The 20,056-nt window shown below is 49.4% G+C and overlaps 1 protein-coding gene across 1 annotated transcript; it reads left to right on the plus strand.

Moving 5' to 3' along the window:
• Nucleotides 1-6,795: 6,795 nt before the first annotated feature.
• Sec14l3 (SEC14 like lipid binding 3) lies at nt 6,796-20,013 on the plus strand. Its single transcript, XM_006972937.4, has 12 exons — nt 6,796-7,735; nt 8,707-8,782; nt 9,029-9,072; nt 9,204-9,263; nt 10,423-10,611; nt 11,628-11,723; nt 12,368-12,428; nt 13,799-13,882; nt 16,453-16,559; nt 16,907-17,046; nt 17,133-17,302; nt 18,037-20,013. Exons 1-12 carry the CDS (start codon nt 7,682-7,684, stop codon nt 18,156-18,158), a joined length of 1,203 nt encoding a protein of 400 aa, XP_006972999.1. The 5' UTR covers nt 6,796-7,681; the 3' UTR covers nt 18,159-20,013.
• The last annotated feature ends 43 nt before the right edge of the window (nt 20,014-20,056 follow it).

Genomic DNA, 20,056 nt, shown 5'->3' on the forward strand with positions numbered 1-20,056 from the left:
AATGGTACTGAGTTGTACACTGAAAATTATTGAATTGGAGCCAAACTTGGTGGCACAGGCCTTTAATCCCAGCACTCGGGAGGCAGAGCCAGGTGGATCTCTGTGGTTTGGAGGCCAGCCTGGTCTACAGAGCAAGTTCCAGGACAGCCAGAGCTACATAGTGAGACTCTGTCTTGAAAAACAAACAATGAAAAGAAAAGTAACAAAGCAGAGTCACATTGCAGAGGGATGCAATGCTAGGCTGTGTGAACTTGACAGGGGATTTATACAAATGCAGACGGCACAGCCCATTGTTCCCAGGTCACAAACAGGTTTACTGAATGAACACTACAAGCAGGTGTAATATACAGCTAAGTATGACTATATCTAAGTATAGGAAAGTATGTAAAATGCTAGGATTTGGGGACTGGAGAGGTGGCTCAGTGGCTAAGAGCATTGACTGCTCTTCCAGAGGATCTGGGTTCAACTCCTAGTACTCACATAGCCACTTATAACTGTCTGTAACTCTAAGATCTGACACCCTCACACAGATATACACGCAGACAAAACAACAATATGTATATATATTGGTTTTTTGAGACAGGGTTTCTCTGTGTAGCTTTGGAGCCTTTCCTGAAACTCGCTCTGTAGACCAGGCTGGCCTCGAACTCACAGAGATCTGCCTGCCTCTGCCTCCCGAATGCTGGGATTAAAGGCGTGCACCACCACAGCCTGGCTAAATAATTTCTTAAAAATTCTAGGACTTTGTAAGTTTTCAGCTCCATTACACCCTCCTGGGACTATGATGGCCTGTGCAGCAGACTGTTGACTGAACGCTGTTAAGAAACACTGACTGAATTGATACACAATGTAACTCGGGGGAGCCTCACAAACATCATGTTAAATGAAAGAAGCCAGTCACTGAAGGTCAGGTACATTCTGGATTCCATTCATGGGAAATATCTGGAGGTGGGAAATCTACAGAGCTAGGATGTTTGGTTTTCAGGCCTGGGACAGGGCAGCAGGGGTGCGGAATGGTTGATGATGGGCTTGGGAATTTGGGGTGGGGAAACAGATGATGTAAATTACATGCCATTACTGGAGTCCTAGACCAGAAGGTCCTAACAGATCGGATTTGAACATTTCTACAAAAATCAAATGTAGGGGCCTAGGAGGCTAATTCGGTAGATAAATTGCTGGCTCTGCAAGTATGAGTTTGGATTACTAACACCCGTATAAGAAGCCTGAAATGGGGACCCTCATCGGTCATCCTAGCACTGAGGGAGCAGAGCAGGATCCTGGGAGATCCTGGCCAGCCAGACTGAAAAAACAGTGAGCTCCAGTTCAGTGAGAGACATTGCCCCAAAGAATAATGGGGAGAAGCCAGGCAGTGGTGGCACACGCCTTTAATACACACACATATACACACACACACACACACACACACACACACACACACACACACACACACATACCAGTACTAGTAAGACAGGGGAAATGTGGGAGACCTGCTCCCACTTTTACCCCAGGGTACTCTTGAGGAGGGAGAAGTGAGAAATATTTAGATAGACATACAGAGGGGAGAGAGACAGACAGAAACACAGGATAGCTCTGAGGGCCTGGATCCTTTATCCACTGGCCCCTTCTGTCTTTTCTAAAGGGCATTTTAAAGGAATGTCAAGGGGCAGGGCAAAAGACCTCCCCTTGCTAGATCAAAGCACACTGCACAGCCAAGTGCAGACCCTTCCAAACATCTAGTAACCACGCCCATGATCAAGCAATCCTTTAATGCAGCTCTACTGGGTAAAGCAAGCTCACTAGCAAACCTTTGTGGGCTCCCACAGGAAGGATTTTATTATTTAGTGTGAGCACACTGGAAACTGGATGACCACCAGCCTATCTTCTAGGAGCTATCAAGAGCTTGAGGCCATACAAGGCAATAACAAACTTGGAGGAGGGGAAGAAGTATGTGTATCATCTGGGCATGTCACAAACCCATAACCCTGGCACATGGGAGGTCTGGGAGGGAGGATCAGGGTCACCTTTGGCTACAGAGCCAGTTTTGGAGAACCTGGGCTACATGAGACCCTATCTGAAAAAAAAAAATTAAATGTGCATAGTTAGGCATTCTTGGTTAAACTGTGGTCTGCTTGGCCATTGTTTTAGTTTTAACTCCTGCAAGGGTCTTCTGGCTTTAAAAACTCTCATTTCTTGAAGGGACAATTAGTTTCCTAAGATATGATTGTTCTTCCTTGACCAGGTAGCTTCAGTTTCTAACTCAGGCTACTTACCCGCACTCTGGATGAGGGCTGGAACCATCTTTATTTAAGGCAGATTAACTTTGTGTTGCCAATTTTTAGACAGACTCTCCAAGATTTTTTTTTTTAATGTGTGCGTGTCTGTGTGGGGGTATGTGCACATGAGTGCAGGTGTCCTTGGAGACCACTGGGGTCAGATTTCCCCTGGAGCTGGAGTAATGGGCTCTTGTGAGCAGCCCAGAATGGATGCTGGGAGCTAAATTTAAGTTTCCTGACAGAGCCTTCTCTTCTGTCCCCAGACAGACACTCCAAACAAACATAGCTATGGAGAGAGATGAACTGGAATCTGACCCGACATTTAATGCAGCCAAGAAGACAGCTGCAAAATGAAGGTGGAGATGCCACGTGTTAATCCTTTTAGCTATTCATTGGGAAGCAAAGGCCTGAGTGAAAACTTCATGGTTTTTAGCCGAAGCGGCCTCTGCACCTTTGTTGCAGTTAGTTCAGATGTTTGCACACAACCCCGTGAATATGCTGAAAACCACCGAGCTGTAGATGAATAATGAAGCGTTTCTATTGTGTGTGCGGATCATAGTTCATTAAAATTTTCTCCCGTTTTCTTTGACAAAAGCTCAGTAGTGGTGCTCCCCACCAGCATGCACTAGTCCTGGGTTTGATCCCTAGCTTTGGAAAAAGATTATAAAGAAATAAATAGGGTGGCGGTGGCACACGCCTTTAATCCCAGCACTTGAGAGGCAGAGGCAGGCGGATCTCTGTGAGTTCGAGGCCAGCCTGGTCTACAAAGTGAGTTCCAGGACAGGCTCCAAAGCTACACAGAGAAACTCTGTCTTGAAAAAAAAAAAAAGAAAGGAAGGAAGAAAGGGAGGGAGGAAGAAAGAAAGAAAGAAAGAAAGAAAGAAAGAAACAAACAAACAAACAAACAAACAAACAAACAAACAAACCTGCCCCAGGGTAATAAAGCCTGGCAAGTACCCTGCCAGAAGGTATGACAGAACACCGCTGGGTGCATGTGCATCCTCCCCCTCCCCCCCCAGCCTCCCTTTCCTGTGGTCAGAGCTCTCTCCTGCCTTCTTCCTAGCAATGTTTGCTCACAGGGAGGCCTCTGCACTCCCCGCAGGCTCTCTTAGCTGGTTCCAGCGTGATCTACTTAGGGAAGGTGGGCAGGAATGTGTGGACACTGGAGCTGGTGGGGAGCAGCCCTTTCCCATTGCCTAGAAACCTAGGAAGATTCTCGGGTGAGGTGAGGCGGTTCTGTCAACTCCCCCACCTGTGTTTACTTGTGTGTGTTGTGGTTGTCGCCTTGGTCTCCTGAATCCTTGACAAATGAGTTGTTCCACACAGCCTGGGGGTGTTTACCTGGGAGGGTAGCTCTGGGTGTGTACCGGTGGTCTCCTTTCTCGGCTCCTTTGTTTCAAAGAAGGGAACGTTAAACTTCAGTTGGCTCCACGTACTCTGCAGTCCAGAGTGTGTGTGGAGGTGGGGCAGACCAACGTACTTCTGCCTGTTTACCGAACTCTCACTCTCGAGATGTCGCCAGGCCTGGGGTTAAGGCTTGGGGTGAGGTGGGAGATGGGGGGCAAGGGTGGGGCTTGCTCCGGTTCCCCTGTAGGTAGCAGAATCAGACAGGCTGGGCTCCAGTTCCAGCTGCACCACTGCCGAAGGTCCCTTGACCTCTGCGAATACCCATTGCTTTGGCTAGGAAAGAGGGCCACTGCTTCCATGAGGACTAATGAGGAAGTGGTCAGCAACCGGGAAGCCAAGTGCTCTGAAGAATCCCTGCCGCTTCCCCCAAAAACAGCTCACAATCTTTACTATTTAGATATGCAGTCCCCCTCCAAAGGCTAATGTGTGGAAGGCCTTGGCTCCAGCTGATGCTATTGAGAGATGGTTGGACCATCCAGGTATGAACTTCAGCAGTGGCTAATAGACTAGTGAGTCCATACTGAATGTCTGGTGGTCAGGGCCTACTTGGAGGAGGTGTGTTCATGGAGGATATGCCTTTGAAGGGCATATCTTGTCCCTGTCACCCCCTCCCTCTTCAACTTCCTGGCCACTAGGAGACAGGCAGCCATATGCTACTTCACATCGAGTGAACTCTATACTGGGTCCCTTTTTTTTTTTTTCTTTTCTTTCTATTTATTCTTTTCTTGTACAGTATATCCCAGCTGCTGCCTCCCCTCCCTCCACTCCTCCCAGTTCCTCCTCACACACACCCCCTCAAGATCCATGCTCTTCTGTTTCCTTTCAGAAAATAGCAGCTCTCCCAGGGATATCAACCAGACATGGCATAACAAGATGCAACAAGACCAGACAGAAACCCTCTTATGGAGGCCAGATGGGGCAACCCAATAGGAGGAAAGGGGTTCCAAGAGCAGGCAAAAGAGTCAGACACCATACTCACTCACTGCTATGAGTCTCACAAAACCCCAAGCTAAACAACCACAGCATGTATGCAGAGGACCTAGCACAGACCCATGCAGGCTCCATGATCGTCACCAGTCTCTGTGAACCCCTATGACCCTGCTCAGTTGATTCTGTGGGCTGTGTTCTCCTGTGTCCTTGACCCCTCTGTTCCTATAGTCCTTTACCAGTGTGAAGCTCCTGGAGCTGAGGCTGTGGGACAGTCAAGTCCCTGGATGAGCTATTTAGCTGCCCCATGTCATGCCTTGATTTACTCATCTGTAGAATACACTAAGCAATGGTACCCATCCCTTCTAGGGAGGTTCTTAAGTCTGGTAGAGATGCTGTGCTCAGAATTGGGCTTGGCATTCGACAAGACTTCACTAAATGTGATCATTCTAGCTATAAGCCACATGGGGGAATTAAAGTTCAAATAAACGCCAGGCCCAGTGGTACAGACCTGTGATCTCAGCTACTCGGGACACTGATCAGGAAGATCACAAGTTTAAGGTTTGGCTGGGCTACAGAGTGAATACAAGGCCATCCTGGGCAATTTAGTGAGACCCTGTTTCAATATAAAAAGTTAAAAGGAGGTAGTGTAGTTCAGTGGTAAGACACCTGCATAGCCTAGTCTAAGGCCCTGGGCTCATTCTCCAATACCAGAGAGAAAGAAAGGAGGTTGGAGAAGGATTCAGTTAAAAACCACAGGTCTACCAGTCATGGTGCACACTGGTAATCAGCAAGCGTCAGCATCTGCCCTGGCTACAGTTTTATGTGCTACAGTGCACACCTGTAATCCCAGTACTTGGGAGATAAATCAGAAGGTTCTCGAGTTTTGAGGCCAGCCTGGGTTACACTGGGAAACACAGACTCACAACAACAACAACAACAACAACAAAAACCCAGACTTTGGTTATTCTGTTATTTCACACAGGAGGCGTGGCCACTAAATGCGTTAACCAGGACAGGTTAGGTACGGCCGGTGCCCACCATCACAGGAAGTTCTGTTGACGGCTCATGCACAGTAAACTGCTAGGCACGTTTGTGGTCCAGTCAGAAGGGTTCAGAGCTCCTACAAAGATCCACAGCTCCTGGAAGGACGCTCACCTCTCCTCCTGACCCGCCTTCCCAGCCTGGGGTGTCAGGGCCCCTCCCATTAGAAGGATTAGGGAGAGAACGGAGACTGGTGAGAAACGGGCAGGATTAGGAGCTAATGACAGAGCAGCTGTGGAACTCAATCTCCACAGGTCTCCAGCCGGGGGGAAGTGGGGAGCTGGAATGTGAAGTGGGGTGGGGTTGGGCGTGGAGAGTTACCTAACTGCTCCAGAGTGACACACAGGGCCCCGGACAGAGGGGAATGGACAAAGGTAGCCCCTTCTCCTGTGGACCCAACTGGATCAGGGGCACAAGTCAGGCAAGGTACCAGCAGGCGGCGTCTGGAGCCCCACATCCATCTCCTTAAAGAACCCTGAGATAGCCCAGAAAAGAGGCCCAGGATTGCCCCAAAATTGGACATCTAGGATGCTGAAGGTTAGGAATAGTGGACCTGGGACAGTCTTGAGCAGAGTGGCTTGGGCTAGCCTAGTTATGTTAACTAAGGCTAGCCCAGGATAGTTTCTGCCCATGCAAATTCTCTTGAGACAGCTTTGCTTGTTGGTTGGTTGCTTGCTTGTTGATTGATTGGTTGGTTGGTTGGTTGGTTGGTTGGTTGGTTCTGAGACAGGGTCTTGGTGTGTAGACCAGACTGTCCTTGAACTTTACAACCCTCCTGCCTCATCCTCCTGAGTGCCGGGTTGAAGGTTTTAATAGAGAACGTAATTGACAGGATGTTTTTTTTTTTCCCTTATCAGAGCTCCAGAGAAGGGGAAAGGAACAATCCCCTAGCAGTGCACAAAAACCCAGGCAGTCAGTGTTCTCGTCCTTGTAAGCGGGCAGAGCTGGCAGCCCTCTGTTAGGAATGAGTGGCCCCAGCAAACATCAGGCTGAAAGGCTTTACAAGGAAATCCAGAGCAGGGATAGGCCTCAGGCCCATCTGGTGGTAGGATGTCAGAATGGGACAGAGAGCAAATGACCCAGGAACCTTCTGGCCTTCCCTGAGCACCTGCTGTGAATGACCTACCAGCTTCTTCACCCCCAGGTGGATGCTTCTTGCTGGCCATATATGGAAATCCCCCAAAGACATCCTTGCCTCCAAGACTATGCTCCTGTCCAGCCTGAACCCTCAATACTAATGGGAGCTGTACATAACCAGAGGCCCCCCACATAGGGTTCTAGGTAGACATGGGGGGGGATGTCTGGCCTTTCCCTATGTTCAAGTGTATAGGGCCAGTTCCTCACAATGTAGTTTGAAAGACATTAGGAAAGATAGCTTTGGCCCTGTGAAGAGACAACCTTCACTATGGACCTTTGAGTTCCATCTTCAGCTCTTTTTGCAATACTGGGACTTGAACCCAGGACTGTGGGTACACTAGGCAAGCTCTACCCAAAACGGCATCTCATCCCACAGCCTGTCTACCTCCTGACTGTGAATGTTCGCTGCAGCTGAAGCGTGTGAGCCTCTCCTGACTCTGAACATAGCGCAGGGCTGCTCAGGAGGCCAAGCACCCTGCCTGTAGGAGCCGGGGGAGACTTTGGGGAGCTCCTCCATCAGAAGAACAAGGAGACCGAGGCTTAGGGAAAGGCTGTACCTCTGAGGAGTGGGGCTCATCCGCATGGGACTCCCCCTTCTCCAGGACAGTGGTCACTCGCAGGGAAGGCCAGCCTCCCTCCTTTACAGCGGCCTCATCTGGCAGAGGTCCTGACACACCCTCGGGTCTGCCGTTTCCTCCAGACCTGTCCCAGGGCCAAGCACGGGACCTTACCTAATCCCAGTTATGTAATGTCCAATCTAAAGAACTGGCCTGGAGGAGGCACCTGAGCCACACCCAGAGGTGGGGGCAAAAGGCTCCAGCTGGGTCTGGACAGACAGAGGAGGCTGGGCCTCTGCCTGCAGTGGTCACTGCTCTTCAGTCTCAGCCATCACCATGAGTGGCCGAGTCGGAGACCTGAGCCCCAAGCAGGCAGAGACCCTGGCCAAGGTAAGAGACGCCCCTCCTGTAGGTCCTCAGGAGGGAATGACTGGGGGGTGGGGTGGAAGGGATCGCCGGGCCCCTACCTCCATCTGCATGTCATCCTTGACATTGTTTCTTTGCTGTCCCTCTAAAGGGACATCCTACACAGCTCAGTGACATCAGTCCTGACCAGAACAGGTGTTACATGTGCAGTAGACTTGCACTTAGCCAGGAGCCGGACCCAGGGGACTCTACTTGGCAGTGGCCCACCTCTCTGCCCCCTGGGTGGGAGTTGGAGGATGCAGATGTCTGTCCTCTGATGGATTCTTCTTTCCTGGGACTGAAAGGAAAGCTAGTCTGTGGGATCCAGATGGGAGAGACAGAACAGTATCGGTGTGCCCACAGCTGAAGGGGAAGAGGACCCTTGATCATGAGTCTCTCTCTCTCTCTCTCTCTCTCTCTCTCTCTCTCTCTCTCTCTCTCTTTCTTTCCTTCAGAATCACGTTTTTTGTAAAAGATGGGAAGATGAGCGAACGCAGGAAGGGAACTAGGAAAACACCCACCGTCCTCTCTACTCACCCACCGCCCATTTATCTATTCCTCTTTCCACTCACTCACTGTCCTGTTCACCTGCCCATCTCTCCTCTTGCCTACCTATGCATAGATCCATCTGTCCATCCATCCATTGATCAACTGATCCTTCACTTTTTCTTTCCACCCACCAATGCATTCATCCCTCCGTTCTGCCTTTGATCTCACAACTCTCCATTCTTCCACCCATGCATTCATCCCTCCGTTCTGCCTTTGATCTCACAACTCTCCATTCTTCCACTCGCCCACCTATGCCACTGTCAGGCTGAGGGAGGGAGGGAGGGAGGGAGGGAGGGAGGGAGGGAGGGAGGGAGGGAGGGAGGGAGGGAGAGGTGATGATCAAGTCTTCAAGTTGAGAGGCCAAGGCTCAGTGTGAGAAGCACATCAACAGGCATCTTTCTTTCCAGTTCCGAGAAAATGTCCAGGACGTGCTGCCCGCCCTGCCAAACCCTGATGATTATTTCCTTCTCCGCTGGCTCCGAGGTGAGGGAAGAGGTGGGGAAGTTGAAGATGGGGGGACAGAAAGAAGACCCGGGTCCCCGCAGCTCCACGGCAATCTGTGGCTCTCAGGATCTGACCACATCATCTTGCTTCCCATGCTCAGGTCTAGGAGAGGGGAGGAAGAGGCAGGGTCCTACTCAAATTCCCAGGGTCCCCCATTGCTTTCATAAGTTAGGGGCAAGGCAAGACAGCCCTGTCCCACCTTCCCCTTCCCCCATCTTTCCTCAGCTCGGAACTTTGACCTGCAGAAATCGGAGGCCATGCTCCGCAAGGTAAAGCATCACCCAGGATTTGGAGATGGTATTCATGGGTGGGGGGCAATCAGTGTCTCATACCCCTACCTCTATGCCCTTTTCAGAGTGCTGGGAGCCCCATGGGGCCTAACCACCCCTTTCATTTTCAGTACATGGAGTTCCGGAAGACCATGGACATTGACCACATCTTTGATTGGCAGCCCCCAGAGGTGAGCCCCCAACCCTAAACACTTCAATCTCTGTGGACATATCACCCAAGCAGCCTCTGGTCACTGGACACCATGAGGAAAGGACAGCAAGCAGAGCCCTTGGAAGCCATTAGCCTCACAGGGCCTTTTCTGTAAGAGTAATGCATAATTTCTGTGTCAAGAATTCTAGCATTGGCTGGGCATGGTGGCAGACACCTTTAAGTCCAGCACTTGGGAGGCAGAGACAGGTGGATTTCTGAGTTCAAGGCCAGCCTGATCTACAGAGTGAGTTCCAGGACATCCTGGGCTACATAGAGAAACCCTGTCTTGAAAAACCAAAAAGAAAGGAAGGAAGAGAGATAGATAGATAGATAGATAGAGAGAGAGAGAGAGAGAGAGAGAGAGAGAGAGAGAGAGAGAGAGAGAGAGAGAGAAAAGAAATGGTCCCAGCATGAGTTCATTTAATCACCTGAACACTGTGAGGCAAGTATTGTCACTCTTTCCATTCAGCAAAAGTCCAGCAACTTGCCAAAGTCCCATGATGAGGCTGGGGTCTGAGCTTAGTCCTGTCTGGCCTCCCAAACTTGTATCTGAGCCACTGTGGCCCATCAGTCCCCAGTTCCTCTGTGCCCCCACTCCAGAGTTTCAAAACATCCTGTCCAGGTTAGAAAGCAACAACCTATCAAGGGACTGGTAAGGGTGGTACCCATGCTGGGGTCACAGTAACATGATGGTCACAATGTGGACAGTATACCATGTTTCCCAGCATTTATTAGAGAGTGAGAATCTGAGCCATCTTATGCAAGAGGAGGTGAGATGGAGCCCAGAGAGGTGGCATCGCTTGCTCAAGAACAGGGAAACAGCAGTGTCTGTATTTGAACCAGATCTGCTGACCTTCAGTATTGACCTTCTCTATCACTGAAGAAGACAGAGAAGACATTGCAGGCAGGACCAGTGAACCCAGAAGCCTGAAGCCAGGCCTGGCTGGTACTGGGCTTTCGTATTCATTGCTGTGAACAAGGCCCTCCCTTGCAAGACCCTCAATTTTCTCACTTGGGACAGAGTAGGCCAATGTTTTGTCCCATGGCAGGGTATAGACTTGGATCTGATAGGTTAGTCAGGTCTGGGGGCCCCCAGAGAGGTGTGTGATGCCGGGTGTCATGTATCTTTCCATGCCTAGGTGATCCAGAAGTACATGCCTGGTGGCCTGTGTGGCTATGACCGTGACGGATGCCCCGTATGGTATGACATCATCGGGCCACTGGACCCCAAAGGGTTGCTTTTCTCAGTAACCAAGCAGGACCTGTTGAAGACCAAGATGAGGGACTGTGAGCGTATCCTGCATGAATGTGACCTGCAGACAGAGCGGGTGAGGTTCTGGCCGGATGGGTGAGTGATTGGATGCAGGAGAAGCTGTTGGGGGCATGGTCCCAAGAATGCACCAGTGTTCTCTCTACTGCCATGGTCAGAGGGCTCTCAGGTCACATAGTGCCACTGCTTATCAGCTGTGTGAACTTGGAAAGTTTCTTAACTCTCTGAGCCTATCTCCTCACCCTTGGCAGGACAGTCTGCAAAGAGCAAAAAGTTGGTGACAGTGAGGATGTTCCCCAACTTATGATGGGGTTACATCCTAATAAACCCACTCTAAGTTTAAAATACCATTAGTTGGAGATACACAAATGCCTAACCCACTCAGCATCATAGCTTAGCCTAGCCTGCCTCAAACATGTACAGAGTACTTTTATTAAACCACAGTTGGACATCAAAAGATGACATCGTCCTGAATATTCCTAGCCCATAAAAACAAATCAAAATTCAACATTCAGACTAAGGATTTGACTGAATTTGTGTTGCTTCACACCATCATAAATTTTTTTAAAAAAAATTAAGTCTAGCTATTGTCAGTGAAAGGAGGGTGGATGGACGAATAGATGAATGGGCAGATGGATGGATGGTTAGATCGATAGATGGGTGGATGGATGGATGGATGGGTGGATGGGTGGATAGATGATGGATGGATAGATAGATGATGGATGGGTGGGTGGATGGATGAGTGGGTAGATGGATGGGTGGGTGGATGGGTGGATGGATGGATAGATAGATGATGGATGGGTAGGTGGATGGATGGTTGGGTGGATTGGTGGATGAGTGGATGGATGGATGCATGGATGGATGGATGGATGGATGGATAGATAGATGGATGAGTGAATGGGTGGGTAGATAGGTGAATGGATGAATGAGTGGGGAGATGCATTCATTCTTGTCCTCTTGCTACTCTGAGGACATAATGGAGGCTTGGAAGCATCCTAAGGGGTCATGTACTTGGGTCACCAACTCCCAAGACTACACTTTGACCCCGGCACTGCCCCTTGCTCATCCTCACAGCTGGGGAGGAAGATTGAAACCATTGTGATGATATTTGACTGCGAAGGTCTGGGACTGAAGCACTTCTGGAAACCTCTGGTGGAAGTGTACCAGGAGGTAAGGAGGCCCAGGGATGGACAGACAGACAGACACACACACACACACACACACTCTTGGGTGACAAGCTTGGCCTGCTTTGACCCTTATGTTCACTTAGAATACAAATTAATAAAAGGTGGTTTCCTTCCAAGCCCCGGCCCCCAAAGGAAACCTTACTAGGGCTCCTAGAAAGTCCACAGAGAGAGTCCCAGGAGAGCACAGGGCCTGTTCCCACAAACGGTCCCAGCCCTGTCATTCCCATGCTCTGAACCCTGGGCAAGTCATCTGCCCCCCACCCCCACCCCACCCCCATCTGCCCTGTGACCCCACCATTCTTCCGGTTCCTCACCTCCAGAACGGGAACAGTGAGACCGGAAGGTTTGATGAGTCAGTCCATAAAGCATGTGCACAGTGCTGGGCTGATACTGAACAGCTGACCCATGTGTAGTCACATGACTATCATCTGCTGTTAAAATGATTATTGGTTACTATGAGTTACTATGAGCATTGGTGCTAATAGTCCGAGGTGAGGAGGTTCCCTTCAGAGGGCAATGGAGGTGATACCAAAAAGGAAAACTTGTCTAAAATCTCCAGGCAGGAGACGGCAAAGGAGGGGGAGGGGAGAAGGTGTGGGCTCTCAGGAGGCTTTCTTGGTTCCACAGTTCTTTGCCCTCCTTGAAGCGAACTACCCAGAGACCCTGAAGTACATGCTCATTGTGAAAGGTAAGTGAGAAGTGATTCCCCTGCCTGGGTTTCCATGCCCTCATCATCCACCCTCAGGGCTCAGTGCCTTCTCCCAGGGCTGTTGTGGGGAGGTTTGCTTGCTGACTACATGCAAACCACTTGGCTCTGGCACAGAGGAAGTGCCCAGGAAATGCTAACAGCTAGCTTCCCTAGCTTCTCTAGAAAAGCCTTTCCCCTCTTCCAGCCATGACCAACATTTCCTTCTTGGACTGTCTCTGGCCCTAAGCTGCCCAGGCTGGCTGTGAACTCACTCCATAGCCCACATAGGCCTTGCACTTGCAATCCTCCTGCCTCAGCCTTCAGAATGTATGAGATTGCAGTCCTGCACCACCAGGCCTATACTACTATTCATTCTGTTTTTCTTTCTTTCTTTTTTTTTTGGGGGGGGGTCATTTTGTGTTTGTTTATTTGTTTGTTTGTTGAGGGAGGGTCTGACTGTGTAGCTCTGCTTTCCTGGAACTCATTCTGTAGACCAGGCTGACCTTGAGCTCACAGTGATCCTCCTGTCTCTGCCTCCTGAGTGCTGAGACTAAAGGCATGTACCACCACCACCCAGCTCATTGTGTTTTTCTGAGCAAGTTATCTGCTTGCTCTATGAAGGACTCTAAGCCTATGCCCATGGTGCACATTCCAGGCCTGGCGCCATTCTGGGTGCTCACTAGCCACTCAGGTGGCGGTTCCCTGGGTAGGTAGGTAGATAGAAGAACGGCTTGTTTGATAGTTGGTTAACTCATTGCTTGGCTAGTTGTCCAGATGATTAGCTAATTAGTTGTCTGACTAGCCAAGTAGCTAGTGATGTGTTAGAGAGTTGACTGGGCTGGCTGACTAGTTGACTGGTGTTGGACTTGGTTGATTGAGTGTCTGGCTAGCATTTTGGTAATGGATGTTTGGGTGGTTGCCTGGCATATTGGTCGACTGTCTGATTTGTTCTTCAGCTGAATTTGCATGGTCAGCTGGTTATCTAGATCACTGGCTCTTTGTGTGAATGTTTGGAGAGAGCAGTTGATTAGCTGTCTAGCTGGTTGGTCAGCGGGCTGATTGATCTTCTGTTTGGCTGACTTGGTAAGTTTGACTTCGGTGGGTTGGTGAACTGGGAGATTATTTGTTAGCAGGCTGACCAGTTTGGAAGGCTTGTTAGCTTACTGGCTGGATAAGGAGGAGGCTGGTGACCAGCTCATTTGTGGGGTGGGTAGGTGGCTGATGACTGGTTAATTGGCTATTTCTTGGGTGACTGGGTCAGGGTCTGGGCTGGCCGAGTCCGTCATGATTCTGTATCACGGGCTGTGTCTGTTGTAGAAAAGTGGCCTGTGGCTTGACTTCTTCCTGTTATTCTTCTTGTGTCCTTACAGCCACCAAACTGTTCCCTGTGGGCTACAACCTCATGAAGCCATTCCTGAGTGAGGACACACGGAGGAAAATTGTGGTGTTGGGAAGTAAGTTGTTCCAGTGGCCCTGGCTCTGTGCCTCACACATCAGCTTTAGAGTGATGTTGGTCCCTTCCAGCACTCAGCATGTACTTGCAGTCACAGGCTCCTTCTTCCCACAGTAAGATGGGGCTCATCATGTAGGGCCAAGTCATCTCCTAAGCCTTATTCTCTGCCTTGGTCCTTGGGTGAGCTGGGAGTAAGGTATCCATGCTCCCTACCCCTGTAGGTTTCTGCTCTGTTGCTCCTCAGCCTTGGCTCTCTATGTGCCCTGGCTTCCCTTCTGCACTTGGACACCCAGTGCTTCTAATGGCAACTCAGGCTGAGGAGGAAAAGCAGGAGAAGTAGCCAAGATTCAAAGAAGGCAGTCGGACACAAAGGGTCTGGATAAGTGCAGAATGATGCATCCACTCAGTGAATTCTGGGCAGCTGCAGAAGCTGTGCTGTGGCTGGATGTTGCTTTTTGCTGTTTTGTTTTGTTCTTTGAGGCAGGCTATCATGGAGCTCATGCTGGCTTCAAACTCACTAAGTAGCCAAAGAGAACCTTGAACTCCTGATCCCTCTTCCTCTAGCTGATTACAAGAGTGCACCATCCTACCCAGAAATTCACAACTGAATAATGGCAAAAGAAATGTTGCCAAGTGGGAAAAAAATGGAAGTAGATCAGAAAGCCATATGGTGCGCGGGGAAGGTTCAGTTAGTGATGGCCTACCTTGAAGCATGGCAGACACGGTTCTCACCTCAGAATTCATGGTGAAAAGAAAAACCTGAGTGTGCCAGCACACACTTTGTAATCCCAGCACTGAGGATGTGGAGATAGGAAGATCCCCAGGGCTCACTGGCCAGAAGCCTGGCCTGATTGGTGATCCCAGGCCAATGAGAGACTCATCTCAGAGGAAAAAAAAAATCAAAGTAGATAGGCCCTGAAGAATGCTGCTATAGATTGCCCTCTGACCTCCATAAAGGTGCACATATGTGCATGCATGTTGATATGCACACACATGTGCACCTACACACCAGCCATAGAAAAAATGATTTGTTTTTCTAAAACTAAGTGTACGGGGTCAGAGTGGTTCAGCCGCCAGCAGGCTGGTGACCTGAGTGCCACCCGGAACCCACACAGGAGAAGGAGAAAACTGACTCCCACAAGTTATCCTCTGACTTCTACATGTGTGCTGTGATGTGTGACCCCTCCACACACAAAATAAATATGTACAAAACAAACAGGTGTTTAGAAGGAAATACAAACAGAATAGATGATGTTTTTAAAGGTATTGTTTGTCTTTTCCTGTTTTCTCAATTTTGCATATTACCATAAGTAAGAAAAACAACTTACTTTTATTTTTTGTTTTGTTTTTTGAGACAGAGTGGCCTCAAACTCACCATCTTCCTGCCGCAGTCTCACGAGTGCCGAGACTACAATTGTATTCCATTGCCCTGACAAGAATTGCTTTTAATAGTAGCAGAAGTGGGTTGTGGGTATAGCTCAGCCAAGCACTTTCCCAGCACATAGGAGGCCCTGGGTTCTATCCATGGCAAGGTTAAATAAGTAGATAGATAGATAGATAGATTGATTGATAGATAGATAGATAGATAGATAGATAGATTGATTGATTGATTGATAGATAGATAGATAGATTGATAGATAGATTGATAGATAGATTGATGATAGATAGATAGATAGATAGATAGATAGATAGATAGATAGATAGGATAAAATGAAGAAAACTCATTCTCAAGTATAAATCAGGGAGCCTGAGCTTAGAGGAAAACCATCTCCCATGCAGAATGTTCAGATCATCTAATTATGTGATCTAGAAATGGGGTGGGAGTCTTATATTCCTCAATTTCTCTTCTTCCCAATACCCCAGCTCCTACCTCTACCCAGTTTCACTATGAAGGAGAGCTTGATGGATGACAAGATAGCCTCATTGTGGGGAGGCACCAAATCCTAACACAGTATGAACCCAAGTCTATGCCCTCTACTCCCCTTGGTGCCCCACAAGGCTCAGTACATTTGGCCCCAGCATTCCAGACACTGTGATATTTCCAACTGGAGAGAAGAAATATCCCACAGCTATAAGGGTTAATTAGGTTAGCCACAGGGCTAGGATTACAGAAAACCCCAGGACCCAGAACCCCTAGAGGTTCACATATGAATAACAGTAGTGAGCCTTATATCTGACAGCTGTGGTGATGAAAGGGACAGAGGTCTCTCTAGACAGAGCTGCTCTCACCACAAGATCTGACTTACTGACTAGGTAATCTCAACAAGGTCCTGAACTCACAGGGCTTTACAGTCCCCTTGAGACAATGAAGCAACTTTCAGCTTTACTGCTCATGACTGGGAGACCTTCAAGAATGTCCAAGCCCAAAAGCCAAGGATACACGTTTCCATAGCAACTGGATGCTATGAAAGCCATTTCCTATAGCCCGAGGTCTAGGAGACCTGGAAGTTATCCCCGGCAGCCTAACTCCCAGAGAGCTAGCAGACACACGTTCAGGGGATCCTGGCTGGTGTGGGGGATGTTTGGTCCTTTCCACATGTGATAACCGCCGTTCAATCTCCCTGCTCCCAGACAGCTGGAAGGAAGGTTTGCTGAAACTCATCAGTCCTGAGGAACTGCCTGCTCATTTTGGGGGAACTCTGACTGACCCAGATGGGAACCCCAAATGTGTGACCAAGGTATACAGAGCCTGAGGATAGGAAGGAGCTGGAGGAGTAGAGATGGGTTCCTTTCCCATCCACCTATTCATTCCACAAACATATCCAGATAGACCTCTGGGTATAGAGACCAGGTATTGAGCTGGGTGGGTCCAGCTTATTGGGACTTATGGGAGCTCCTGAGAAGATACACAGAGAAAGATGAAATGGAGTTTTGATTTGGAAATAAGCCGGAAGAAGGAGCTTCCAGGGGAAGTGCTGGCCCAGCCTAGAGAGCCAGGAAAGAATTCGGGGAGGGGGAGCAGAAATCTTCCCAGTGATGATAAGAGTGTCTCTGGCAAGAAAAATGACCCTAGATTCTGTTATAGATCAACTATGGTGGGGAGATCCCCAAGTCCATGTACGTGCGGGACCAGGTGAAGACTCAGTATGAGCACTCAGTGCAGATCAGCCGTGGCTCCTCACACCAGGTGGAATATGAGATCCTGTTTCCAGGCTGTGTCCTCAGGTAGGGACAGACCATCGCTCCTCCCATGGCTGGGCTCTGACCCCTCAGGGACCAATCACACTGAGCAGCAACCCGACCTCTCCCAGGTGGCAGTTCTCATCTGATGGTGCAGACATTGGCTTCGGAATTTTCCTCAAGACCAAGATGGGGGAGAGGCAGAAAGCCGGGGAGATGACTGAGGTGCTAACCAGCCAGCGCTACAATGCCCACATGGTACCTGAGGACGGGAGCCTCACCTGTGCAGAGGCTGGTGTCTGTAAGTCCACACCCCCTGCTGTGCATGGGCTCTGAAGACAGGAGCCACCTTCCATGTGGTTTAAAGGATGAACATGGGCAGTGGCCCCTTTCCCCAGACATATGCCAGGACCTACAGTCCAGGTTAGAGCTTTCATTCACTCCCAAGCCACATTCAAGAACACCTAGTATGCGCCACGGATCAGAAACACTCGAGCCCTGAAGGATTGAGAGTGCTTGGGCCACAGGACATAAGCAAAGGATAATAGGGCAGGTTTTTTTCCCCCGTGAGGCCATGCGAAGTAAGCCAACTTATGCACAGCTTCAAAGCTGAATGCCATGCTGTCTCAGCTGCATGCCAGCCTCTGTACAGCTGCACAAGGGCAGAATTCTGCCCTATCTGGGAAGGACTGTCTGCTGGGTCACCCGTGGTCTGAGGGTGAAGACCATTACCTCAGGCTTTGCCCAGCCCCCACTTTGTCCAAGAGGTCTAGGGAGCTTCTGTTGCTCTCAAGGTCTGTCTCATCATGTGGGCACGCAGATGTGAAAACAATGGGATGTAATTAACACCCATTGTTCTCACTGTCTGTTGATGCAACTAAAGCCTGGCTTGGGTGAATGCCAGGAGGAGGTAATGTCAGTTCACAGGCTCTGCTCAGGGTGACAGGTCCCACGGGGAGGTAAAAGGTACAGTGGGGAGTTACACCAGGCTGGCAAGCACAACCAGTGAGAACTAATCTCCCATTTGTCTCCTAGATGTCCTGCGCTTTGACAATACCTACAGCTTCGTCCACGCCAAGAAGGTCAGCTTCACAGTTGAAGTGCTTCTCCCAGACGAGGGCATGCAGAAATACGACGAGGAGCTCACCCCTGTCTAGGCGGGTCCTCCACTTCTCGGAGACCCCGAACCTCAGTTTCCTCTCTACTCCCCCTTTCATTCCTAAAATCGATCATTAGTCCGGCTGACTATGTGATACCAGTGAGTAGAGAAAGAGATAGTGAGGAGAAGATTTATCTGCTGTAATCAAATTTTAAAAGTACGAAAGGTTGGAGGGTGTAAAGGCTGCAAAAGAGAACGAAGCAAGAAGGAGGATGAGATATGGGTGTCACTGAGGCCCAAGAATAGGGAAATGACTCTGCTTGACCTCATCTACCCTAAGACATTTATGCTTGGCTCCCTCCCTGTGAGCTGCGAGCAACTTGAGCTGAAGATTAGATGAATCCCTTTTACTTCCACTCACCATATAGTAGATGATAAGTGTATTCCTGTAAGTTAAACAGAGGACCAGAAGGCAGGGAGCACATGGCTCACAGGAGCCGTAAGGAAGAAACCAGACCGCAGATTTCAGCACCCCGGACAGAGCCACACTTGGTGAAGACCCAGGCCTTCCAACCTGACAGCGGTTTGTCCCTTTGGGAGTTTCAGACACACAGGCTCCACACCTCTGGCAGGAGGCACCTGCTCCTGACTTTGTCTGACCCATCATTCCCTTAGATACCTCCTTCCTTTTGAGCTCACAGCTCACATTTTAAGCAATTAAAATAATTTTCCCCGAAGCAAAAGAAGTCACATCCTACTCTCTCTGCTGCTGGGCAAAACAATAACAGCAGCTGTTGTTTGGTGAGGATCGTCTCTGTTTCAAGCACTTTACAAGTTTAGCTCACACCGTCTTCACACCACCCCAATATACCTGATTAAAGCCGCTTTATGAATCAAGAAACTGGGCTCAGAGAGGCTAAACTAGGCATTCAATGTCACATAGTCTTAAGCGGCAAATCTAGGACCTGAGGTTTTTTTTGTTGTTGTTGTTTTTGTTTTTTTTCTTTATTTAGTCAGAAGGTGCACTTTGCTCTAAAGTGCACCATGATAATAAGGAGATAAGGAATGGATTGATTGTCCTGCATGTTTCAGCAGAGTGTACTGGGTATCCCAGCCCTCCAGTCCCTTTTTTATAGACTTCCTGCCCCATGCATGATACATAGACACTGGCTTGAATCCCTGGCTCCTGACACAAATCTTGCCAAGAAATGATCAGTCCAGAGGATGAGAATGGGCCAGAACCCAGGGGCCCTTCTGGTACCAGGAGATGCACCGTGGGAATTGGCTGAACACTGAGTGTGAAGCCTGACTCTCACCAAGCCATTGTTATTCTGTGGAGGGGAGCAGAGTCGTGCACACACTTAAGGGCACAGGCTCTTACACCCATCTTCTAGATGGGAACCATCTTAGGGTTTCCATTGCTGTGATGAAACACCATGACCAAAAGCAACTTGGGGGAAAAAGGGTTTAATTCACTCACAGTTCCACATAACAGTTCATCATCAAAAGCAGTGAGGACAGGAGCTCACACAGAGCAGGATCCTGGAGGCAGGAGCTGATGCAGAGGCCATGGAGGGGTGCTGCTTACTGGCTTGCTCCTCATGGCTTGCTCAGCCTGCTTTCTTACAGAACCCAGAACCACCATACCAGGATTGGCACCTCCCACCATGGGCTGGACCCTCCCCTATTGATCACTAATTGAGAAAATGCCCTACAGCCAGATCTTGTGACGGCATTTTCTCAATCGAGGCTCCCTCCTCTCAGATGACTCTGGATTGTGTCATGCTGACATAAGACTAGCCAGGACAGGAACGGAGCTTCCAACAGCACTGGCCCCACTTTCTTCAGCCTGTGGATGGTAGAATTGGACCAGAGCCAAAGTGCTTTGACCTCTAGGTTCCTGAGTGACTTTCCAAACAGGATACGACTCCTCCCTCCTGAGTAGGCAGGGGGAGG

Source organism: Peromyscus maniculatus, chromosome 10 (genome assembly GCF_049852395.1).
Source record: "Peromyscus maniculatus bairdii isolate BWxNUB_F1_BW_parent chromosome 10, HU_Pman_BW_mat_3.1, whole genome shotgun sequence".
Classification (NCBI taxonomy): Eukaryota; Metazoa; Chordata; class Mammalia; order Rodentia; family Cricetidae; genus Peromyscus; species Peromyscus maniculatus.